The sequence below is a fragment of the Sphaerodactylus townsendi genome, linkage group LG14 (assembly GCF_021028975.2).
Source record: "Sphaerodactylus townsendi isolate TG3544 linkage group LG14, MPM_Stown_v2.3, whole genome shotgun sequence".
NCBI classification, from domain to species: domain Eukaryota; kingdom Metazoa; phylum Chordata; class Lepidosauria; order Squamata; family Sphaerodactylidae; genus Sphaerodactylus; species Sphaerodactylus townsendi.
Window position 1 is genome coordinate 30,188,648 of NC_059438.1, and position 26,862 is coordinate 30,215,509.

At 45.7% G+C, this 26,862-nt stretch overlaps 1 protein-coding gene across 1 annotated transcript in view; it reads right to left on the minus strand.

Moving 5' to 3' along the window:
• Positions 1 to 26,862, minus strand: part of LOC125443873 (potassium voltage-gated channel subfamily KQT member 1-like) — a 309,945-nt gene that overhangs the window by 132,770 nt on the left and 150,313 nt on the right. Inside the window, exons 13-15 of the mRNA XM_048516257.1 lie at positions 10,285 to 10,360; positions 4,440 to 4,534; positions 2,764 to 2,804 (exon numbers count right to left, since the gene is read on the minus strand). Coding sequence (XP_048372214.1) covers positions 2,764 to 2,804; positions 4,440 to 4,534; positions 10,285 to 10,360 — 212 coding nt within the window. The remainder of the gene's footprint in view (positions 1 to 2,763; positions 2,805 to 4,439; positions 4,535 to 10,284; positions 10,361 to 26,862) is intronic.

Consider the following 26,862-nt stretch of genomic DNA (forward strand, 5'->3'; position numbering starts at 1 on the left):
GTAGGGGAATTCACTGTCATTTGTTCTGGTAATTTCTTGTTTAAAATCCGAAGTGATCCGAATCCCTTGAAGTCAACCATTAAGTTATGTGGACTATTTTCTTGCTATTGAACTATATTTGAGACTGCAGAATGTGTCTGTATAAATTCTGATTTATTTATACCTATTAAAGGTTAATGGTGATGATGATGATGATGCTTTGTATGGCATTTGTTTTATTTTAGATATTTATGCCCCATTTTTCTCCCAGCTGAGGACCCAGGCAGCCCAATCCAAAGGGGAGGGGGTGGTAGAGCAGTGACTGGGGACAGCACCGTCACACTGCTTCCAAAGAGGCAGTCGGTGGCACAGGTGCCAGGGGAGAAGGGGAAAAACTTTTGCTGCCCTGGGAAAGACCGCAGGATAAAGTAACATACATCATACTTTTGGGTGGCATAAATCTGTGCTGCTGGGAGGGGGCATTCCTGGCCTAGAAGCCACTGGGAACTCCCCCCGCCATGCCAATGCAGGCATTTGTGGAGGAGGCTCGTCATCACAGGGGCCATTAAAAGTTGAACTGAATTGAACTGGCACACAGTTATTTTGCTAAATTGACTTATTATAATATTATAGTGATTTCTAGGCTGCATTTCACAAGACATCCTGTGAAAAATTGTGATCTAAACGCCAAAAATATAGATTGTGATTTAAATGCCAAAGATATTGTGATCTAAATGCCAAAGATATAGGCTTTTATTGTTGGTTATGAACCCACTTCATCACAACACAACCTATTTTATAATTAGTTTGGACATTTTATGTCAAATATACCGGTGTGTACAAGTGTTTGCCAGGATTGCGTGTTGGTTCCCTTGTTATTTAACTTGTCTTTAAGTGAGATGGCTAATTTCTTTCAGGCAGAGAATGTAGTTGCTCTCAAATTAGGCAATGAAAGAATCCCTACCCTATTACAAGCAGATGATATGGTATTGTTTCATTAACAAAGATGATACTAAAGAGAGTTTTTTTGGCATTATTTAGATATGGTTCTTAAAATATCGATAAAACCAAAATCATTTCCCTTGGAACTGTCTCTCACCCACTAAATAGTTGGTTGAGAGGAGAATATAAATTTGAACAGCTCCATCTTGGAATCAAATTCTTAGCCGAATTTCAATTCTCATCCTGTCTTAATATACTGATGATACCTAAATTAAGATGGTCATATTTGCTTCCATGCCATAATGTGCTACCTACAGCACAGATGAAGGGACATTTTGCTGGGATTCCTCCTGAGCAATGTTTTTGCCATTGCTCATTCTCCTTTATTGTCCTAAACACACTGTTGTCAGGGAGAAATTTCTCACAAAATGACTCTTAAAATATTGAGCTCTTTCTGACACTCAAAAACTAAGGCCCTTTCCGCATGGGCCATAAACAGCGCCCTGGGAATGGCAAAAACGCCGTCCTCAGGGAGCCGTTCGAACGGGGGCGCAGCTGCTGCACAGCTGTGCTGCCCTCGCTCCTCCCAAGTGGTGCGAAGCTGTCGTTTTCCCACCTCGCTTCCCCAGCGAGGTTTTTGGAAAACGGCGGCTTCCAGCCGCTGCCATGCAAATGGCAACAACTGGAAGGCGCCATCCCTCCCCCCTCTCCCCATTGACTTACCTTCTCTGCGACTGTCCGGCGCGTCGTCGAAACCTGGGGACACGCCCCCCTGCCCTGCGACTCCAGAGCGGTTGTGCAGGGCAGGGGGGGGGTGTCCCCTGGCCTCGGCGACCCGCTGGACGGTTGCAGAGAAGGTAAGTTGATCGGGCGACGGTGCAGCGTGCGCCATCGTCCCGGTAGTTTCTGGGACCATTCGTGCTAACGGTCCCAGGGGGGTTGGATCGACGTCATGTACGCCGACCCAACCCCCATTGTGGCCGTGCAGAAACGGCCTAAGATTGTTTCTGAGTGCATTTTGTAAAGCATGCACTGCTGATGTGGCAAAACCTTTATTTGTTTTTATTTTTAGCTCTTAAATAGTTTCTTGTTGGATGGCTTTTGAGCGGTTCAAACTAAACAAAGTGAAAGTAAAGTTGAACATGTTCAGTCATACCTTGATATGTAACATATTTTGATGACAAATTATATTAGAAATTGAATCTACACTAAATGGAATCAGTATGTTGTGACCAATAGTTTGTGCCTTAAGACTGGTAAAAGCCCAGACCACAGTTCATACCTAGGTATAAAATACATACATAGTGCTTCAAATATGAAAGATAAACACATTATTTTAAAAGCACATACATGCTTCTTCATATCTGATATCTATATTTTATTTTTTGGGATACAAAGCACAGCATATTCAAAACCCTGATGATCCCTAGGTTATTCTGACCCTTGTAATCTTCTTCTTCATGCCTAGTGCTGCAGATTTGAATGAATAATGTAACAATGAATAATGCAACTATATCAGAACTAGAAAATAATCTGCTGTCTTCCTCCCAAATGGCCAATGGATATAACATGTTTGTAGTGCAGAGTGGTAGTGCAGAGCAGAATAGCATCCAGAGAAAAACTTCAATTGTGAGCCAACCCGCCTCTCCTCAGTCTTGTTTGGTGCGGCTGCTCCAATACACATCCTAAAAGATGCCCCACAGAATCTGTTACAAAGGTTTAGAAATTCCACAAGTTTTTTCTAGGTTTATCAATTGCATGCAGCCGAACAGGCTGAAATTTCCTGGGCTTTCCCCTCTTCTGATACAGTTGGTACATCTATTACATAAAAGCTTACTGTACCTGGAAGAAAGAGGCCAGGCTTTCCCAAGGAATGATCCAGCCTAAAAAAGAAAATTGGCTCAATTTGTAAAAAGTACATTCGATAAAAGTCCTATGTGGTTTCACATGGCAGTAAAAATTCTTGTTGTGTTTGTAAGGTTTTTGTTCTCGATGCTATATGTGCAGTCAGTTATAACAATTTGTGCAGAACAGGCAGCATTTTTGCTCATGTTATGTCGGAAGTCTTGACTTTAGTCTCTTAACTGGCAAGTTACATTTCTTTCTCAGGATTACATGACTACATTTTCCTTCATTACTGGTGCCCATGGATGTCACATCTCCTTGACTCCTCCCCTTAGCAGATTATCTGGCCAGAATATGATGCCCACAGCTTTTGTACCAGATAGGGAAATCACCAGTCACCTTTACAAATCCACATCTCTCTATTCCAGCTAAAACATAAGTGAAATCGGTCCATTGGTTCACTTACCATGAAGGGGCCTTCTCTTGAAGGCGATGGGGCATCTTGGTGGGTGATTCTCCACCCCATGAGGTGGAAACCACCCACCAAGATGCCTTTCGCCTCCAAGAGAACAGGGTCCTTCTAAGAAGTTGCTCTTTTCTCTTCACTCTGATGGCCTCTTAGCAGAAGACCTTCATTCTCCCTGTCAGCAGAGGAACAGTCAGGATGGGAAGAGGATGGGGGGAGGAAGATTCTGGTAGATTCCCCCAAAGTGTCATCTATAGACTTCACTTAGCTTCTATGAGTCAGCCGTTTGGCCACAAGGGAACAAACTTGTTCATTATGACCAAGGAGCTGTTCACTCCATAATGTGAGGATTATTATTATTATTATTTTGCTGGTATACAAGACTTGAAATTGAGCCATTTTAACGGGATAAGTTTATGAAGCCCATTGAAAAAGAAAAAAAAACAATTTTCCTCCTCAGCTTCCTTTCCAAAAGCAGTTGAGAGGCCCAGAAGGGGTTTGCGGTCCATTCTAGTTGGCGGTACCAATCTGCTGATTTAAGAAGACTGGGATCTCCCTTTTAGAAATTAGGCAGACCCTTTTCTGTCTAAAGCAAGGATGACCCTTTGACCTTTATCATGTTCGGACAACCAAACTGTCAATGCTAAATCAGCACCAAGGAAGCATCAAAAATGATTCCACCAAGTGTGTTCTGCACCAAAGATTCTGCCACAATAATCGAGCTAGTCATTACCATGTTTTCAGTAGCAGGGAAGAGTCTTCTATTACATTCTGATGTGAGGTACTGTACCATAGTGGTTAAGAGAACGGTCTAAGCACAAGGACTTGCCAAATTTGAATCTTAACTCAATTCCCACACACACATAATCTACAACAGGACAAGAACACTAATTTATCTGACAGGATTGGTGTAAAATTTACAAAAACCTCCCACAATGTTATGTGAAATGCTTTGAACATAAGACAGCATTACATAAAGGCTAACTATTAAGCATTATTCCATCGCCTATAGAAAGAACCACTATCGTAGAGTCCAGCTTTGTATTCTAAAGAGACACTTACAGAAATGATGCCCTTGTGTGTGACTAATTCTGCGTGCAACTTTTTCAAAGATGGCTCTTCCTAAAACCTACATCCCGTGTTCCTAGCCCACATTCTCTCAAAGCAGCAGCGGAACTGCCTGAATGAGCTAATAGGTGATGTATACCTTCTTTGGAGTTCTTTTATCCGAACCATCATGTTGAGGTGCCCCTGAGAGTACTGTTCAATTACATCACGGACATCATAGGGTTTCCGAGCTTGCTGTGAGAAGGAAACACAAACAAATATGGAATAGATGCAACAGTCCCGGTTTAGCCTCACTCATTGTTGAGTACTTTACAAAACGCAAGTGCGATATTCAAACTTTTCCTGCTCGGTTTCCCCCCCCCCCCCCCCCGCATCCAAATTGAATCTGACTTTTGATTGCCTTGAAGACTTGCTTGCAAGCAGAAGTCCAAGATGTTTTGAATGTGTGCAGTGGCAGTATCCAGCATGGCAGTCAGCTAATGGCAAATGTTGCATGCTTGATTTCTATGCCAGAGGAATCATTATGGGGTGTCTCTTAAAAGGAGCTACTTTTATGTAGGTGCTGCTTTTGTGTCTGGGCAGCGGGCAACATTTCTCTGTGCTCTTCCTCTCTGCATTTCACAGCCAGAACCTTTTATATCCCTTCCTTTTCTTTGTACTGTTTATATGTATCCCAAAGCTGCACACCAGCATGGCTAAGAAAACCTTTGTCCATTTTATCCTCAAGGAATATGCTAAATTTATTACAGACTGAGTCTATATACGTTTACCATTTTATTCATACTTATGATTGCAGTCTTAGACTGGAGGAGCCAACTTGTGATGGTGCAAAGTGTCATCAAGTCACAGGGTTTACAAGGCAGGAGATCAACAGAGGTGGTTTGCCAACACCTGCCTCAGTGTAATAGTGGTGGTCTCCCATTCAAGTAGTAACCAAAAGTGACCCTGCTTAACCTCCAGGTTCTATGAGAACAAGCTAACCTGGAATACAGCAGCCTAGAAACCTGATGTAAAATTGACCAAAACCTCTTTTTTAGCCACGAATGTGTATAAGTTTGGGAAACAAACCTCCTCCTCCAAGGAAAGGGTTCCAGCAGCTCATCTTTACTGTAGCATCAATCTTAATATTTTGTACTCTTTTTTATTTATATTGGGTTTTTTCCCCTTATGGTGACCCTAGCAGCTTATTAGATAGTTTTCCAATCCCCCAATTTATCTTCACAAAAACAACCTTCTGAGAAAGATTAAGCCCCAGGGTTACCTGGCAAACTGCCGTGGCGGAGTGAGGTTGGCCCAGGTCCTGCTACGACACTATAACCAATGAACCACATTGTCTCTCACCTGTTCTATAAGCTGGGTTTTTTTTGAGGGGAGGGAAAGACAAGAGTGGGCATTCCCAAATTATTCACAGTCAATTTACCAGAGATTCTGCTATCTATCAATGCCGCTTTCAAAGGCAAAGGAGCACTGTTTGACAGAGGCAATTGCCAATCCCATTCATCTGACTTGCATTCAGAATTCCATTTTTATTCCATAAACATCTGACAAGTTTCACAGCTCCGTCCCTGGCCATTTAGGCATGCACTGCTTACCCAGCAGCTGTTCAGTTTACAGTGGGTTTTTCACACATTTTTTTTTTCAGATGGATTCTCCTCCTGTGAAGTGTTCCCAGTCAAGCTGAGCTGCCATTTTCCCTGCCTGCCACTTCCTTGCTCTTCCTGTGCAACCTCCATTTTGGGAAATTTGCCTGTCACCTTTTTTTTCCCAACTGTTTTTGGTCCAGCCTTACTTTGCTAGACCATGTCAATTTCAAGGGTCTGTCGCTGCAGAAAGCCTTTCTGATTGTTCTGAAATGGTGGCTTGAAGACTGGGAGAAACGGCTATTGTGTGGGTGGGGGAAGACAGAAAGGAGTGAGAAAACCTGAAGAGAGTTTAATGCACAGTGATCGCCTTTGCTTTCATTGTAAAGAGAGAGAAAAAGTCACACTTTAACAGACTTTGGAAACCACAAGGATTTTCTGACCTGAAAGTGCAGCGAGTTCCAAAGAGGGGAAAATGTCTGCATAACAAGGAATGAAACCCTAAGGAAATGTATGCTGAATGCAAAGGAGGCCACAAGTATGTAAATAGCCTATGTTTTAATGGGATTTGGGAGGACAATCTACTGTTGAGTCCCCATATCAATGTCATGTGACTTCTTGTCACATGCTTGCAGCTCAGTGGGTCTCATGATCAGTGGATCCTAAATTTGAAAATGGTGAAGACCACTGTCTTATAATATATGTGCTTTATACTGACTGTTGCAACAGAAGAAAGTGTGGATGTGGGGAGAGGGGGGAAGGAATGCATCTAAACATAGAACTGCTGTCACACCCAGGCAGCATTCTAAGAATGGCCCAGGCTTCTGTGGTAAAGACTATAGAGATTGGGGCATTCCCAGAGTGTCACCCATCACTCCTAAGTTTGGACACAATTCCCTCCACACATATACTCCCCCCCTCCCATTATGATCAGCACTGGCAGGCAAGTGAGTGAATTGGAAGTCAAATGCCCACTGGAGGCAGGCCCACTGGAGGCAGGTAACTATATGGTCGTTTCCCCACTTACCATCTGCTGCACGCTACTCTTGCCAAGTAGTGCGGGGTCCCACGGCACTCCCCACTACAGGGGCGGCGACAACGCAGCCGCCCTGAAGCTGCCGCTCTCGCGCCCCCTTAGCGCACGTCATTTGGCGCCTTTTGATGACCCCACACAGAGCTTAGTATAGATCCAAGCACACTTTAGGTCGTTTCCCCACTTACCATCGACCACCCTTTGCTGTGCGCTACTCTCAGCGCGCATCATTTCTGGCACGCTCCCGGGCTTCCCCACTCTGCGAGGGGTCGTGGGGAAGCCCAGGAGCGCACCGGAAATGACGTGCGCTGAGAGTAGCACACAGCAAAGGGTGGTCGATGGTAAGTGGGGAAACGACCTAAAGTGTGCTTGGATCTATACTGGAGGCACAATACGTTGTACTCGCACCCAGTCCCTCCAGCACACAGAACCAGGGAGCTCAACTGACTGAACGTGGCAAAGCCTGCATAGGGATCAAAATGGCACCTGTGGAAAACCTCTCAGACTGTGATGCCAACTTGCAGACAAAAATCTACTCCTCTGCACTTGTTTCTTCGATGAGATTTCAATCCTTTTCGACAGGTGAGTCCACTCCAGGATTAACCCAGTCTGGCAGTGCAGGATGCGGAATGGAGAGGAGGCCCCAGCACAGACTGCGATTTTGGCTACTTGAGAGCTGACACGCCAGTCAGACAGCTCAAAAACAGCAGGTTTGCATTCGCTGTGACACCGCTGTGCTGGGCCAAAAACCCTGGGAACATCTGAGACTGAGCACTCAAAAAACAAAACAAAAAAGCCGATCGGGACAGTTTACAATGGCAATGCTATTCTTAATGGGACATAGATTTTAAAAGTGGGGTAAGGGCATGTGTACGTGCGCGTGTGGGTGTGTGGAGAAAATACTAATGCCGGCTTTTGCTGTCTGGGGAAACAGTTGCGTGTGGGAGGGACGGGTCCCCCTTTTGGCTGTGGCTCAAGGGAGGGCGAAGGTGCGCTGCTGAATCTCGCAGTTGAAAAACAGCTGACGACAGCTCGTTCGTCTTGCTGTCTGCCTCCCCTCTGCCGCAGCTCAGCCATTAGCATGCAGCAAACACCTCCCCGCGTGAGCTGGACTCATGCTTGGAGAGCAGCCCTGGGATCCGAGAAAGCGTAGATAAAAGTGGAGGGAGGAAAGACACATTTGGCACACCCCCTCCTCGCAAAAACAGGAGAGCCACCCAGACAAAAATGGGTCTGGTCCATCTGAGCCTACCTGGACACAGACTTTGGGGAACGGAATATGTGGTCTCCGGGCAGAGGCAGGAAGTTATACTTTCCCATTTGAAAAGCTTCATGTTTATTTGTGGGGACAGGGGTGGGAGGGGGGGAGGTTTGTCTCCCAGCTTAATTCCTTACAGACGCTGACACATCACTATTTCTGGCGAGAGAAAAGCAGGCCATTGTCTCTCTGGCAGGGCAACTGTGCCAGCGCCAGTCTTTGGATTGACTGGCAGGGGTGCTTTGACAGTCGTTTGGCTAAACCCAGCTCTCCCCCAAAGCCCATCAGGAGGAGGAAGGGGCCTTTCTATACTCAATCACAATAGCTCAGAGCCTAGATGGACTATAGCGCTTTGGGAAACAGGGAGAGGAGAAGACGCAGGCTACCAAAAGGAATAATTCATTCTCTTCACGTCCAATCCAGTTCGTTTTTTTCCAGAACTTCCTTTGTTCAAGTAGAGTCAACAGTGCTAAAAAGTTATTTTGCTAACTTGACGGAGCCCATCCAAACATTTAGAGTGACAGCAGAGGGGGAAAAACATCACACTCATCTCGCCAGCGTGGTGGACTCTGATCTGGAGAACGAGGTTTGATCCCCCACTTCTCCACATGAAACCTGCTGGGCTAGTCACAGTTCTCTCAGAACTCTCAGCCCCCATGGATACAGAAAATGGATGTCTCTTGCCTTGAAAATCCTATAGGGCCCCCACAGGTCAGCTGTGACTTGACTACTAGCTACTTTCTATGTGAAGCTATGAGAGGGACATGATTGTTCCCCTTAAATATTTGAAAGGCTTAGAGGAAGTCAGGGAGCTGTTCCTGGTCGATTCCCCACCCACCATCATGGCAAATACTCTGGGGTCCAGCAGCACTCCCCACTACACCAGCAGTGACAACGCAGCAACAACGCAGTCACCCCAATTCTGCCACTCCTCCCACCCCTCAGCGCACGTCATTTCGGATCCTGGTCGGAAGTACACCTTTTTGAAACCGCGTGCCAAACACAGAGCAGGGGGCCCCTCCACTTTCACTTTTGAAGTGGGGAAAAGCCCCCAGTTGGCAGCAGAGGTTAGGACTAGCAATAATGGGTTTAAATTACACGTAGAAAGGTATCAGCTGGACATTAGGAAAACTTTTTTTTTACAGTAAGAGTAGTTCAGCAGTGGAATCAATGGATGATGGAGGCGGTGAGCGACTTCTCACTGGCAGTCTTCAAGCAGCAGCTGGATTGACACTTGTCAGGAATGCTTTAGGCAGATCCTGCATTGAGCAGGGCGTGGGACTAAATCACCTGCATGGCCCCCTTCAACTCTACAATTCTAGGCAGTCAGGCTCTAAGTTGTAACCGCTTAGTTGTAACCACCTCGCTATTACCAAACATTACTGAAAAATCTACTTGTTAATGAGGTACCACTGAACATCTGATTTTCTGTCTTAGCATGGACCCACAGGACTCAGAGGGGGTACTCCTATCCCTGTGGTGGCAAATCTATGGCACTCCAGATGTTCATGGACTACAATTCCCATCAGCCCCTGCCAGCATGACCAATTGCAGTCCATGAACATCTGGAGTGCCATAGGTTTGCCACCACTGTCCTATCCTATCATCCTCTCTCCCACCCTCCCACACGCTTGTCTGGTCATCCACCTGCCAGCCCACTTTGCAGAGCCTTTACATACACCTGTCTGGCTAAAGTGATGGCAGTTACTGCCGCGACAGCAGGGGGCAGTAGCACCCATTCCCATCTATTTGCAGCATTGCTGCTGCTGTCTCAGCCCAGCTGCTCCTCTCCCACCCACAACACTAGCAAGAGAGAACTGGCAGGGGATGGTAGGGGTGGCTCTTGTCCCTTCCCACCCACTTGAAGCATTGGTAGCTGTGGCTCCTGCTCTTCCTCGCTTGCCTGGCTCATGCGGCTGTTGTGCCTCTCTTCCCATCTGCCTGCCTGGCTGCACACCCAGTGAGTGAACTCATCACTGACTTTGCTCTTCAGCTACAAATTTATGCTTTTGGTGATGGCCACTCTCTTCTGGGAGGAAGAAGGAAGCTCCATATTTTGCCGTACTCTTTTTGATGCATCAAAACTGGCTCTATTGGTGTCGGTATTAATTACCTGGAATTTCCTACGGGCGACAAAATACTGCATTCTCCTTATGACTTTGACAGCTGTTCGGTGTGCTTCTGTTAGCCTGCAAAAACAAACCAGGCAGACAGACAGAAAACAATTTTAAATCAGATGTGAAACACCTCATTTATTTAATACAGACGCACGAGAGGGAATGGGGCACAGGTTTCCTTTGGGGTTTTTGCACTTTGCCTTTTCGTATCATGCAAGGTAGCCCTCAGCCGATGACCTGTCTGCGTATTCACTCACAACATGGGGAGCCAGAGTGAGCTGAAGAAGGCCAGCCCTGCCACCTGGGAAGAAAGTGTGGGAATTGTGCCCCCTCCACATGATCAGCAACACTGCTTTTGGAATGCTGCTGACCATGGACCAGGGGGTATTCATTGAAGATGCTGGGGGGAAGAATTAGGACTAATAAAAGGAAACACTTCTTCACACAACGTGTGATTGGTGTTTGGAATATGCTGCCACAGGTGGTGGTGATGGCCGCTAACCTGGATAGCTTTAAAAAGGGCTTGGACAGATTTATGGAGAAGAAGTCGATCTATGGCTTGAACCTCCTTGATCTCAGGTTGCAAATGCCTTGGCAGACCAGGTGCTCGGGAGCAGCAGCAGCAGCAGAAGGCCACTGCTTTCACATCCTGCCTGTGAGCTCCCAAAGGCACCTGGTGGGCCACTGCGAGTAGCAGAGTGCTGGACTAGATGGACTCTGGTCTGATCCTGCAGGCTAGTTCTTATGGAAAGAGGACCCTTGTGCAGGCACCACCTCCAACTGTTTATCACATGCAGACCAATAAGCGATCATAAAAAGATGGTAGGGTTAGGCTTAGGACTAACCCTAACCCTCATGCCTGCTCTCCCTCCCCACATGGTGAGTGAACATGCAGACAGATTGTTGGCATAAGACTATTGATTCCCATATTTCTGTCAGGTAAATAATATTTCTGTCAGCTAAATAATATTTCACTGATTTTCAGTATGAAAAAGAATGACTCGTCTACAGAGAAGCCACCCTGTATGTCATTTATCTACACATGCCTTCAGACTAGACTAGATGTGGGCAACAGCAGCAAATTGTGGAGAGGTACACTGGGCAGCCTTCTCTGCAGATATGTGCTGTGGGGTCATTCCAACCTTCAATAATTTCATGAAGATATTTGTTGTTCATTGCACAGTGGCCTGGCCTTGCACTGTAATTAATGAGGCATTTGACCCAAAACAAACGTTCAGTAGGAAAAATACAGAAGAATGCACATCAATGTCACAGTCAGCAAACGTGAAGCAGCCTTCCCTGGTGCACTTTCGTTGAAAAGCTTCTCAACAGGACCCACTGGAAAAGAATGTGAGCCCTGGCCAAGTTTTGGTGCACTGAGGCACAAACAACTTGAATTGGAAGACGCTGGCCTTCCAAATGAGTTTTCAAGAGTTATTAGACCGCAACCATTTTTCCTCGCCCGCAACAACTTATGTCAGTTGTGGCTTTAAAGACTCCACTGGTTTGCCGAGTTCACCTGTCTGCTTTATTCAAAAAAGATATTTATTCACACAAAATACAAAAGCTGTTAAAACGTATCTAAGCAGCACACTGCTCTTCAAATTGGGCTGACTGAGTTCACCTCAGTCGGGAAAAGCGTTTAGTAAAACAAGGTTCCCATCAGCCATCTCTGCCCTGCACTCTGATTCACTTGGTGTTCACATGCTTCACAGAGCATTTGTGGTTGCCCCCTTTTTCCTTTGGGGCTTTCACCAAGAAACAGTAGTTGTGTGAAGAGCCCAAATTGCCCACTGCACAAAACAGAATGCTGGAATAGACAGACCTAGGAAAGCAATTTTCATGTTTCTAGGCCAGGGGTAGGGAACCTGCGGCTCGAGAGCAGCATGTGGCTCTTCTGCCCTTGCACTGCGGCTCCATAAGCTGAGCTGCCGGCTTCATCCTTGCCCACCCTGCAGGCAGCAGGCGGGCGCACCAATTGCCCGCGGCCGGCTGGGCCACGCTGCAGGCTTCCCCTCTCGCCCGTCCCGTTTGAGCGGGGCGGGCGCTTTCCCGGTGGCCAGTGAGGCCGAGCTGCTGGTCCCATCCTTGCCCGCCCTGACGCATCCATGCACTTCTCAGAATAAGCGGAGTAAAAGGTAAAAAAAACCCAATATATACAGTGTTATCTTTATTTTAAATGTCAAAAATTATTTGCGGCTCCAAGTGTTTCTTTTCCCGTGGAAAATGGGTCCAAATGGCTCTTTGAGTGTTAAAGGCTCCCTACCCCTGTTCTAGGCCATAGGAACTGTGCCTTCCTCCTAGTAATGCATATAGCCATTTTCCCTCCCTTCTCCTTGGTCTTCATCAGAGATGTACAGAATATTTCCCCTACCAGTAACAACGTTTTGCTAGTCTTATCAAAATTCTCCTGGCTCTCTGTAAAATTTCTCAGGTGATTTGCCTGAAGAGGAGCTTTCTAATTCGGCAGTGTGTGGATGTCAGTGGCAATTCCATGTCCTTCTCTCATTAAAGTTGTGACTCTTGACAACCTGGGGTGTGATTGCTGCAGGACTGCGATGGTTCTTCAGTTAAGAATCTGATGCATTTTCCCTTACGGAGGCCATTGCGGTCTATTTGTTGATACAAATGTAAAGACTGCAATTGGCTAAAGCGAATTGGAACTGAGGGAGAAGTCAATAAAGTAGGAGGAAGTAAAGCAAGGAGGCCAGAAAGGGTCGTGCAGAAGAGCAAGTGCAGTATCTGGTTGAAGGTTTCAGTTCACACTCATTTTCTGAAAGGCAGAATAGCCCACATCAAACAGAAGAGTTTGAAACTAGTCACAAGCTTTCTCCGCGGAAGCTAAACGTTACAATCCCTGCATGAAGTTTTCAACAGAGGACTGAAGGCTGTTTGATGTGTGCCAACACTAAAAAGATCAGAGTTGAAGCCTCTTTTGTTTCCGAGACCTAATTGCTCCACTATCTGGACATCTATAATGTGTAGTTATGGACGTATCACACGCACACAAAAGTTTCACACACATGCAGTGGAAATAGTGAACAGGATTCGGCTGGGACAGCCAGCAGACTGAAGACCTCCTTTTCGTGTCCACAGCACCAAGCATCTCTACACAGCAATGGTCAGTTTTTATCATCACGATCCTTCATACTCTGTGATAAAAAGTCAAATTGGGACATAAGAGATGCTTTCTCTCAATTACTGTTGGGGACAAAGGTTATTTCAACGGCATGAAGGCGCCCCGCGGCACAGAGGGGTAAGCTGCAGTACTGCAATCAAAGCTCTATGTACAACCTGAGGTCAGTCCCGATGGAAGTTGGCTTCAGGTGGCCAATTCAAGGTTGAGTCCACCTTCCACAGTCAGCAAAATGAGTACCCAGCTTGCAGGGGGTAGAGTGGAGATGACTGGGGAAGGCAGTGGCAAACCACCCTACAAACCTAGTGACATCACATCACCCAATAGGTCAGCAATGGCCCGGTGTTTGTGCAGGGGACTACCTTGGCCTTTACAGTTTGCACAGATTCTCAGATTCTGTCTTGGGTACCCCCAGTTAAATCACCCCAAGCAACAAGCCTGGGAAGTACTTTTACCTGATACTTTACAGAGAGGGGGTTCAGGCACCCTGGTCCTCTTCCTCCTACTTTTAACCCCATCCTCTTAGCCCCACTCAGGATTCGACACTACCTCTTTCTAGAAGTGACAAAAGGAGGGTGGGTACCCACTCTCAGGGATGCCTGTTCTTTGGTCTCTTCCCTGGGCTTTAAGAAGAAGAAGAGTTTGGATTTATAACCCCCTTTCTCTCCTGCTGGAGACTCTAAGGCAGGGGTAGGGAACCTGCGGCTCTCCAGATGTTCAGGAACTACAATTCCCATCAGCCTCTGTCAGCATGGCCAATTGGCCATGCTGGTAGGGGCTGATGGGAATTGTAGTTCCTGAACATCTGGAGAGCCGCAGGTTCCCTACCCCTGCTCTAAGGGGTTTACAATCTCCTTGCTCTTCCCCCCTCACAACAAACACCCTGTGAGGTAGGTGGGGCTGAGAGTGCTCCGAGAAGCTGTGACTAGCCCAAGGTCACCCTGCTGGCGTGTGTGGGAGTGTACAGGCTAATCTGAATTCCCCAGATAAGCCTCCACAGCTCAGGCGGCAGAGCTGGGAATCAAACCCAGTTCCTCCAGATTAGATACAGGAGCTCTTAACCTTCTACGCCACTGCTGCTCTTAAAGCTACGAGGCCCCAATTTCCTCCTTCCCTCCTTCTCCTTCTTCTTCCCTTAGCCCTTTAAGGTTTCAAGTAGATAAATTTCAAGTAGAAATAAATGCTTTTCTTTTTTCCTTGAACTGGATAGGTGGAAAACTGAACACACAGAGAAGACTCTATTCTCCTTGTGGCAAACAGTTTCTTTTTTACAGTATTCCATGATATTTGCAAACTATAATCAACATGTTTTTAGTCCAGCACAAAAGGAGAATGATGGACCATACTATTTCATGCTCCCTACTACCCTGAGTAGTAGAAAGCTTCAGCTGGGGGGTGGTGGGGTGGTGGTGGCCAACAGAGAATCTTTTTATTCACAAGATTTGTTGCGCACCAAGCTATGTTACAGGTACTGCTCTTAGAGCTGAACTGGTCCAGAATTCATTGGCAGTTGCCAAACCGCTGCAGGTATTTTTGGAGGATGCATCAGTGTTGAACAGCAGTGTAGTGCCCTTGGGGCAGGAAGATACGACGCCCTGGACACAGCAGTGGTGTAGGCGCGGCTGGGATATCGAGGGGCATGGTGGGGGTGTGGCATGGCATTCCGGGGACGTTCCGGGGTGGGGCGGGTGACACCGCAGCAGGGCCACAAGGCACACATGTGCCCCGGGTGTGGTTTCCCCTCACTCCGCCTCTGGTGTTGAATCCCTTCCAGTCAGACTTCTGGCCTGGCCATGGGACAGAGTTTGTACTGGCTGCCATCACAGACAATCTCTGGATGCAGATAGGCCAAGGCGGGTCAGTGCTACTGGGGTTGTTAGATCTCACTGCAGCATTTGAAATGATCAATTACTATCTTTTGGCCCACCGCCTGGCTGATGCCAGGATTCGTGGTATGGCCTTGAAATTACTGGCCCTGTTTCTCCAGGACTGGGCAGCAGCTGACTCATGGGGTGGGGGTAGCGTCCCACAGGCATCCACTTGTCCAAGGTGTGCTGCAAGGGTATGCTGATGACACTAACCTAGTTCTGTTGATGGATGGCCAGCCTGACACTTCTCCAGATGATCTAGAGGGTCTGGAGACCATGGCCAGAAAAGAGCAGATTGAGGCTCAATCCATCAAAGACAGAGGTCCTATAGCTGGGTCGGGGCAGTCCAATGGAGGGTTTCTAGCTCACTACCAAAGTACTCCTTTACTTTTTAATGTAAAACTTGTATTTTCTTTTGACCGATTTGCCAATCCTTTGTCTTACAGGTCATGTCAAGATTGGGTAAATTATAAACCTGTAAGATTGTCCTGAAGTTAAAATGGGACTTCACAATTTGATAAATGCGTCCCTTGGAAAGTTCTTCCAAAGCTAAATAACCTTTAAATTGTTTTTATGAGTAGACTGCATTAATAACTAAGAGGATTAGGTCACATGAGCAAGTTGATAAAGCCTCCTCCTGCCCTTTCCGGGCAGCAACTGTGGCCGTGGTGATTCATGGCCACTCTTTTAGGATGACAGTGTGTGACCAGTCAAATGTTACTCAACAATCTTCCATAGGAAAGTGGGGTTTGAACCAGAGTCTCCTAGATGCTACTGTAGCACTCTAATCACTACACCACACTGGTTCTCATAATGGATTATTGAAGTTAGCTTTCTATGTCTGAACCAGTGATGGGATTCAGCCGGTTCGCACCACTTGTGCAGAACCGGTTGCTAAAATGGGGCTTGTATACAGCCAGTTGTTAAATTATCTGAATCCCACCACAGTGTCTGAACCATCAGTACTACTGTGGGCTCATTAGCTCTGGAATAGCATTATTTTGGTCTTCAAAGTCCACCAGGACTATTCCAGTGTAAGCGTCCGAGAAATGGATACTTAAGAAGGTCAAAGTTCAAGACTGTGCAGAAAATATAGACACAAAGGTTACATTCTTCTTCAGCTGCTGACATGCTATTTCCTGGGTACTCTTTAAGAATGTGATTTTTTTAGCGAAACAGCAGACAGGAGGGAGTGATGCAAATAGTCATATGGAATGCAGCATATCTAGCATATAACACCCTATGTGATTTATCTATTTCCAGAGTCAGCATACCTTCAGATTAAAATAGCTACATTGTAGAGGAAGTAAGGTTTAGTGCTCGTTAGAGACACTTGAATAATCTCAAGATGAAGTTTATGTGATCATAGACCATGTTAAAGCCAGCCACAGGTGCAGGTAACATTAGGAGAAAAAACTTCTAGACCACGGCCACACAGCCTGGAATACCACTTGATTCTGGCTGTGAAAGCCTTAAAACCCAATGTTTGCAATGCATTTTACCAAAACACCAAGTTTCTTGCTTCGTTGCAAGAGGATCCTCTTCAAATCGTGTTATTTGCTCTACACCAAATATTCAATTTTCGTGGGACATGCCCAGAAGTGTTATTGGGAAGCATCTGTTCATTCACAAATTTGTTCAGATCCTTTAATATTGCTACATCACATGTTCACGACAGGGGTGCGACAAATTTTGCTAAAATGTGTTCATCGGTTGAGCTTATTGGGTTCAAAGGAGTGGATAAAACATGAGCCAACAAGCCAGTCTGTTAGATTATGTTCATGCTGAACAGGCGTGAATGCCGGCTGAACAAGTTTGCATCGGGTTTTGTAAAACTGTGCATGCACATAGGTGCTCCTGATTCAAACGGATCGATCATTGGTGTCACTATGGACTACCTATTGAAGAAGAAGAAGAAGAAGAAGAAGAAGAAGAAGAAGAAGAAGAAGAAGAAGAAGAAGAAGAGGAGGAGGAGGAGGAGGAGGAGGAGGAGGAGGAGGAGGAGGAGGGAGGAGGAGGAGTAGTTTGGATTTATATCCCCCCCTTTCTCTCCTGTGGGAGACTCAAAGGGGCTTACAATCTCCTTTCTGTTCCCCACACCCACAACAAACACCCTGTGAGGTGCGTGGGGCTGAGGGAGCTCCGAAGAACTGTGACTAGCACAAGGTCACCCAGCTAGCATGTGTGGGAGTGTACAGGCTAATCTGAATTCCCCAGATAAGCCTCCACAGCTCAAGCGGCGGAGGGGGGAATCAAACTCGGTTCCTCCAGATTTGAATGCACCTGCTCTTAACCACTATGCCACTGCTAACTCAGCACTAATTTATGACTGATTTATATGATTTATGACTGATTTCATTGTTCATTTAAATAACTGGCTAATGAGTACAGCAGTTACACAGCAAGACCCTTACTGAGACATTTGCCCTCATCAAAGAGTGGCTACTAGCAAGGGATTAACAACAACTGCAGAGCTTGGCCAACAAATCCTGCTCGCCAATGAATGTGGCAATTCCATTTGTGCAAGGAAACCCAGCCTACTATATTGCAGCGCTTACCAACCCTATATATAGGAGAGCCTACATGCTGGCTAGATTTAACATTATGCCATCCCCGCTCCATAGAGGAAGACTCAAGGGTCTACCAAATGATAAGAGGATTTGCCCCTGCAGTCCAGGTCAGTTGGATTCCATTGAGCACATTCTCCTCCACTGCCCACTTTACCAGAATCCAAGATCCAGCTTATTATTACAAATCATTGACTCTATGAAAACCCTAACAGAGCTTGATAAAGTAAATATGCTCTTAAACTGTAATGACCTTGACTGTTGTCTCGCAGTGGCAAAGTTTCTGGCTGAGGTTTGCGAACTGAACTTATGATCCAGTGTGTAGTTTTATCTAGTAATTTTAATTGTATTTATATTGTATGCTCTGTATGCCAATAAAGGCTTATTGAAATACACAGCAAGGAAGGGTGTGGGAATATAAATCAGGCTATGTGAGAATGTGCATGCATGAAAAGATGGTTGCAAATTGCACAGTTAGGAAGGAATACAGTGAAGCAACCTGCGGCATAGCTAGCAATGGGTCGATAAGCCGTCCAACTGCTCATAAAAAATTAGCTCCTTGTTCATGACCAGTGAACACAACTTAAGCTGAATTGGCGATTAGCTGAGCACCCTAGTTTGAGCTTGAGGTCATTACTGAATTAGTGATGATATTTACATTTGTGTCCATAAGAAACACCTGGCACAAATAACTTTTTTCTTGGCCCCCAACTGGATGAAATTCTCATGGTTTGTACCCCTTACACAAGGGATCCTCCCTCCCAGGGAAAGGAAGTTGCCCTATTCTAGACGCTAAGAAAATCACAACACGTACATCTATCTCCACCTTCTCCGCTGCTTTATGGGTAAATTGGCAGATTTGTGCTTAAATGGATCCATCAGAGCTGCTTTTATGCAAGTGAAATCCTGTCACAGAGAGAAATATGACCCTCCTGTCATCTCTTCTTAACCCCATGGCTGTCTTTCTTTTTGGATGGAGGGTGGAAGCCTCAGATTTCATCTATAAAACCGGCAAGTTACCTGTGCTGGGTGGGAGGAATGGAGAACAGGTAGGCTGGCCTCTATGTCTCTGGATCTTCCCCTTTCCCTCACAGTATGGCACCCCTTCCTGCCCTACAGTGTATATAAGCAAAGTCTATCCATTATGCATGTTTGCTGACAGTAGGAACTGGGCCAGTCAATCCCCACCCACCTGCCCCAACCTTCTTCCAGAGCGCAAGACATGTATGTGTAATAGCTAATAAGCTAACATGCAATAGCTGAAAGGACTCAGGCAAGTTGCAGTTCTGCTCGTATAGAATGTGACCTTTCCCCAAGCCAAGGGAAACCCAGGGCATAGAAACACCAGCCAGGAAGGATACCATGTGCTGTGAACCTGGGCTACATGTTTCGGTTGGCCAGCAATCCTGGAAGACATGTACCCCCCGATGCAATTTACTGTCCAGATGAATTGTAAATTACAAGCCAAGTCGGTCACAGATATTGTAGCACCATTCAAAACAACATTCAGATGTGGCCAATCTGATTCTGCAGCAAGAGTGAATGAACAAGGATTTCCAGCTACATTTTTATTACCTGCATTCCGAATGCACGTTCCTGCTGCTTTGTTCTTTTCGACCAAGCAGCACGCAGCTTGTTTTAGACCCTACTTCTCAACTGTTTCATAGACTTAAAAGAAATCACCTCATCTATATTCCCAATTTCACTTTTGATAATTGGGCCAGTGCCGCATTCTTGCAACCATATTGGGAGCCATATGTTTCATTACCTTGAGAGCAAAGTGTGGCATATTTATTTTGAAACAGCTGGGAAGGCCAATTCTGAGTTTTCTTAGTTTTCCCCACAGCAGCATCTCCCAGTGCAGCATTGGATTGAAGCTCTCCTTCTTGTGGGGGCGGGGAGTGGGGACTTGAGCTCCTGCTGAAAAAGCCAAATCATGTTCGGCTTTTTTGGCCCCAGGACTATTTGGCTCTGGGTTTTTTGAGAAGGGGGGAGGCAAAGGGGAAAGCTGGAGAAGTCATTCAGTTTCACTGAATCACCATCCTTAGCTGCCATAAGCAGAGCTGAAACAGTAAAGGAACGGATAGTAGGAAACTGAGATTTTTCTTTCACATGTTGCTGTCCACCTCCTCACTGCAGAGGTTCACCTTGCTTCTTCCCTTTGGGTCCATGCAGAAGCGTAGCTACCATGGCGACATCCGGGGACAAGTGCCCCAGGCGCCACCTTGTGGTGGGCGCAAAAATTGCAGGTTCGTGTGTGGCTTTTTCTATTTTTCAGGGTTTTTTCAATGTTTGTCCTGCAGGGGGCGCAGTTTTTAGGCTAGCGGCACCAGAATTTCAGGCTATTGTCAGGTGACTCTCCTGATGATACCAGCCAAATTTGGTGCAGTTTGGTTCAGGGGGTCCAAAGTTATGGACCCCCAAAATGGGTAACCCCATACTCCATTGTTTCCAATGGGAGCTAATAGTAAATGGGGCTACCCTTTTGAGGATCCATAACTTTGGGCTTCCTGAACCAAACTTCACTAAACCTGGGTGGTTTCATCAGGAGAGTCTCCTGAAGATAGCCTAAAAGTTTGGTACTGTTAGCTTAAACATTGCTCCCCTGACAGGCACCCTCAAATTTTCCCCAGGTTCTCTCTTTAAATCCACCTCCTTTGGAGTGGATTTAAAGGGAGAATCTGGGCTCCCTAGATTAAAAAAAACATTGAAAGTATTGTTGAAGGCTTTCAAAACCAGATTCAACTGGTAGTTGTGGGTTTTACAGGCTGTGTGGCCATGGTTTGGTAGATCTTGTTCCTAACGTTTTGCCTGCATCTGTGGCTGGCATCTTCAGAGGTGTATCACAGAGAGAAATCTGTTATAAGAGAAGGCTGGACAAAGTGTATAATAGACTTCTCTCTGTGATACACCTCTGAAAATACCAGCCACAGATGCAGGTGAAACATTAGGAACAAGATATACCAGGCCACGGCCACGCAGCCCAGAAAACCCACAATAACCAACATTGAAAATGATGCTGTTTGGGGTGGGGAATCTACCCTGAAACAGCATCACTTTCAATGTTGTTTAAACTAGGGAGCCCAGAGTATCCCCTTAAGGTGGATTTAAAAGGAGAATCTGGGCTCTGTAGTTTAAACAACATTAAAAAATGATGCTGTTTCAGGGTGGATTCCCTGCCTTCAAAAAAATAGCATCACTTTCAATGTTGTTTAAACTAGGGAGCCCTGGGTGTGTTCAGATTTGTGTGTTGGGGCATGTTCTATAATGCGATGGTGACTTTGAGATGACCTGATGCAAAAAAATGTTGTTTGGTCGTGGTGGGGGAGGGACGCTGCCCATATGGGGGGGCACAAAACTCAGATTTTGCCCCGGGCTCCATTTACCCTAGCTACACCCCTGGGTCCATGTGGAAGGAGAGGAAAGAGTTGGCAATGAAGGGAGGTGGCTCTGGATGGGGGGCATTCCTGGGGACCTGCCTTGGTCTCTTTTGCCCACCAGATAAAATGGTCCTGCACATATGGAAGGAGCGTGGTGGGATCCAAAAATTTTAATAACAGGTTCCGATGGTGGTGGGTTTCAAACAGTGGCGCCGCCGCACACACGCACCTCCAGTCCCTATTGGGCAGGGAGGTTGCTTTAGTAACCCCTTCTCGGCACTCAGAAAAAATTAGTAACCACTTCTAGAGAAGTGGTGAGAACTGGTTGGATCCCACCTCTGGAAGGAGGGGAATCCAGTTTGCTGCGCACTGCAGCAGCTTAGGTGTGAGTCAGTCTACTTCTCAAATTTTATGTCCATGAGATTAAAAAGAATAGGTAGAAAAAATGTTTACATTCTCTAGGCAGTGGCCTGTAAACTTCTACTACAAAAGAGCTTTCTGTAAGCCTCCGGAACACTTGACTCGCTGGAAAGCCAAGCTGAGGGGGTGAACATTCTTGCTCAACAATGGCTGAACTTGACTTCTGAAAGGATACAAAACGTTCCCTGCTGTGCAACGTAATCGACAAAAATGCCAGATGCTCAACAATAAATAGCTGAGGCATGGCTAGAGGACAGGCTCTTCCTGTTTTCACACACAGTTGACTGGGACCTGAGAACGCCAACTCCACTTGGACGTCTGCAAGTCAAAATGCTACTTCGTTGTAAATAGGAAACAAGAAAGAAACCCCGCCTCCAGATCCTACGTTTTGTTCCCAAGTACAAATGTGGGAATGTGACTGTTAGGAGTTTTCCGATTGAGCAACTGCAAGCAAAAACAACAAACGGCCTTTCTGCAGCGGCATTTCGACAATGTGCATTCGTCCTTTAGAGGCAACAGCTATCATTGTGCGTTCCAAACTGGTCTCAAGGGTTATTCTGCACATTATTAGAGGTGTGGATTTCATTCGACAGAACAAAAATGGTAAAGTCACAGCCTAGAGTACAAAAGAGCAGTGACTGGCAGCACAGAAAATGCATCAAGCGCTCTGCCCTTTGTCTTTCCAGACACCCAATCACTAAGTACACTCCTGGCCATAATGCTTTTCAGACTGAGCGAGAAGGCTTTGCTCCTCGTTTAGAGAGTCTCTCCATCATTTGTCCCTCTCTGCAATTCACAAAGATGGATTACACAAACCAGCGCAAAGACGCCAAGGAAAGAGATCCATTCACAACATTTATGTCAGCTGCAGAACTGGACCTTTCTTGGCGCAGAATTTGGATCGTCTCTGTTTCAGAGCCCGAGGAACGTCTTAATGGGACTGCTTCCACTCATCATGGGCATTTAGCAGACTAGTTAACACTTCTGTGGCTTTATTAGCTGTTGCTTCCAGTTGCAAGAGACAGGAAGCCCAGACTGCTTTGTCAGCTGTCTGCAGACGCCGTGGAGCCTAAGGTGCGCTTCGAAACAAAACAGAGAGATGATTTAACAAACATTAAAACATGGTAAAATATAGAAACTACAATAATTTATGATTAAATTTTCTTTTTTTTGGTATTTTGATGAGATTTATCTGTAGATGTATTTGTGAATGATTATTAATGCATGATGTTGACATACTTGTGCTATGTATAAGAAAGTTAATTAAAACATTAAACCATTCTGTATTTAGAGCAATCCTCGTCAGAAATTTTACATTTTACTTTTTGTCTTATACTGATTTTTGTTTTATGTGTAAATTAGAAAAGGCTGGTTGAAAATCTTACTTATATGGAGATACCAAACTATGTATTGTCGAAGGCTTTCAGGGCCAGATTCAACTGGTTGAGGTGGGTTTTCCAGGCTATGTGGCCGTGGTCTGGTGGATCTTGTTCCTAACATCTCTCCTGCATCTGTGGTTGGCATCTTCAGAGGTGTATCACAGAGGGAAGTCTGGACACAGTGGGTAATAAGCTCCCCTCTGTGATGCACCTCTGAAGATGCCAGCTACAGATGCAGGCGAGACCTTAGGAACAAGGTCTACCAGACCATGGCCACACAGCCCAGAAAACCCACAACATGCCAAACTGTGTTGTAGTGTCCACTCCGGTGTGGTCTCAGGCTCCAGCATTGCTCACTCTGCTTGCCAATGGCGCTTTGATCTTCCCCAGCTCTGTGGATCCAGAGCCTTTTAACTAGAGATGCTTGGGTTTGACCCTGCCTTGTCATGTTCTGGATACAAAGCACGTACTTTGCCAATCAGCCATAGCCACGCTCTGGAACGTCATTGCTGCTCATTTCTGGTTCCAAGAGCAGCAGACTCTGATATGGAGAACTGGGTTTGTCTCCCCAGTCTTCCATATAAAATCTGCTGGGTGACCTTGGGCCAGTCACAGTTTTCTCAGAATTCTCTCAGCCCCACCAGCTTCACAAGATGTCTGTCGTGGGGGAGAAGAGAAGGCAATTGTACGCCTCTTTGAAACTTCTTACAGGAGAGAAAAGCAGGATATTAAAAAAACCTCTTCCGTTCTTGTCTTCAACCTGGAATTTGCTGCTGCCCAAATTACACTCTCCCTGTTCAATCTTGGAACACACAATGACATTGTAAAGCATTTACCACAGTTTTTTCTTCTCAGATCATGATAACGAATCGTGTGATAAAATATAGATCTACTTCTACATTGGGGGTTACTTTTTCAGAAAGAAGCCTTGTTTCAAAACAGAAGCTTTCATGGGACCAGAGACTGTTGTGAGGAGGGTGCTTGTGCGGAGTGAGGTAAAAATTATTGTAGAATCTGGCCCAATTTTTCCCTTTTCTCTTTTAATAAGCACGTGGAATGAGAAGCAGGATAAACCCTACCGCAGGAGATTAAGCAGGGGGGGAAATAAGGCTTGCAAAGGCAATTATGTGACTGAAAATAAAAGTATAGCATTTCGGCTGAAGACAATGAAACCCTCTGCAACAAATGAGGTGTTGAAGCAGGGTTTATAATTCATTGAGTAATAGGATTTTGTGCTGTTTGGCAGGATTAGGCATGTTGAAAAGGGGTGGGGAGGGAGGCCTGCTTTCCAGTCTGACAACACATAGAGCTCTCCATTGTTAGTTCAGCCAATCTGGAGCGGTACTGTGGCCGAGTCTTGTGCTTCCTCCCCCCACACACCTGGATTGTGCCACAAGAACTCCTGTTCTTGTGAGATAAGACCACGTTCTCTTCTCACCCTTCCACAAGTTCCAGCACGTGACCTAAAAAAGCTGCTGATGGGTTCACAAAGGGCAGACACAGAAACCAATTAAAGCATTCTCCCATTAAACACTTGACCTCCATGACCTAAACTCTCCAGCTTTGGGACAGCAGCCCACTGTGACAATGCCAGCCCGGGTCCATAGCTCCTTGATGAAACACCAGCTCTGTTTTCTGCAAAAACCTGAGATGCTCAGAATAGGATCAAGATCACTTAGGGTGGGAGGGAAAGGGGGGAGGGGGGAGAATTTATCCAGAAGAGCAATTAAGATGAGGATTGTATTAAAAGAAACTTTTTTAAAAAAATAGATCTTGGTATTCCTGCCTTTTGTTCTTCTCTGTGTACAGAACTGTTGCCTATCCATACGAAAGCATCCGACGACAGCATTTGTTTCCTTTGACAAATGTGAAAACAGGAGCCAAGTGCCCATCAAAACTGAGTACTTGGTAAGAAAGAACCTACCCTGAGAAGGGAGCATGCCATAATTTCTACTGCAAAACACGGTTTATGTCAATATCTCAAAGAATAATTTTTCCCAGATGTTTTCCCTTATTCCCTAAGAACAGCAGCTGGAACTCTCTGTTCCATGCACTTGCAGGACTGCATGTTAATTTATGTAATAAGCTACCTCACACCAGAAAACCAGCATGTCAAGGAAATGTCAGAAAACTCAAGTACCAACTTCTCCAACGCTTAGTTTTCTGTTACAGAGTAGGGAGGGGGAAGTCCAGGGGGAATACTGAAACACAATTCATCCACAAGAAGGTCACAAATAATCCAGCCACCAACACCAGGCTAACTTAAAACCAGCTAAATAACATAAAGTATTAGTAAGCAAGCTTTTGAGTTTATTAGAGCTCTTTGTTCGACTGGATGGGGAGAAAGGGTAGAGGTAAGAAAGGGAATAGTTGGTGTTAGGTAGGATTGGCAACCAGAAGAAGTATGGCAGCATTTGGGGGGGGGGGGGGGGTTATCAGGTGACAGCTTTATAACACTTTCAGGGAGTGTATTGTTGAAGGCTTTCACAGACAGATTCAACTGGTTCTGGTGGGTTTTCCTGGCTGTGTGGCCATGGTCTGGTGGATCTTGTTCCTAACATTTCGCCTGCATCTGTGGCTGTCATCTTCAGAGGTGCATCACAGAGAGAAGTCTGTTACACACTGTGTCTAGTGAGAATGTTTAGTGGGGTATATATTGTCCATGTCCCCAGGTGGGGAACCAATCAGTAAGTGTTTGGGTGGAACTTGCTATGCAAATGTGTGGTTGAGTGAATTGTATTGCGGGTGGGGTTATCAGTCCATTTTACATTTGTAGTTGCATTTGCTTTCCCTGCAGCAGCAGCAGCAGTATTGATGAACTTTCAGGGAGGACCAAGAAGTGACATCACACCAGTCTGGGAATTGCTGGAAACTCTATGGTATTATCTAAAGTAGACTAAAGATGTGGGTTGCCATTAACTGGTCCCTTGAAGGAAAAATCCAAGAAACGTTTCCATTAGGACCGACTGAAAAATCACAAAATAGTCAACAGGCTTTCAAGTTCCCCAGTGGCAGCCCCTGAGAATCTGCCTTCCGAGTTAGCTGAAAGTCTGAAGGCTACACGTAAATGAAGTCTCTAACAGGGCTGATCTCTGCGAAAATAATCCTTCACACTTGGTTATTAGCATGGAAAAAGAAATGAAATAATTAGAAACAGTTTGAAACTTGAATACAAATACAACTACTGGCTGAAGGACCCAAATCAATGAATGACTTATCTTTAATTCAGTGCAGATTTTTTTGATTATTTATATTGGATTTTAAAATGTATTTTACATTTTTTTTGGTTCCAAAACGTTGCTCAATTAACCTGGGCCGTTCACATTTCCTTCCACGTTGGCTTCCAAAATACAGTGGGGGATTTTTAAAAATATCCACATGACAGCATCTTCTAATTGTCTACATCCTACACCAGTGATGGCGAACCTTTTCGAGACCGAGTGCCCAAATTGCAACCCAAAACCCACTTATTTATCACAAAGTGCCAATACGCCAATTTAGAAAAAACGGTTGGCTCCAAGGTGCACATTATTCAGGAGTAAGTTTGGTGAAGCTACTGTGCAACTTTTCCAATGGGTGAATCACGACCCTAGGAGGGTTTACTCAGAAGCAAGCCCCATTGCCAGCAACCGAGCTTACTCCCAGGTAAAGGATCGTGCCCAGGCTAGCCTAGATGCATGTGTGTGTGTGTGTGTGTGGGGGGGTGATTTTCCATTCCACCCTCACATGATGAACTCTGTGCACGTGTGCCCACAGAAAGGGGTCTGAGTGCCACCTCTGGCACCCATGCCATAGGTTCACCATCACTGTCCTACACATTCCCC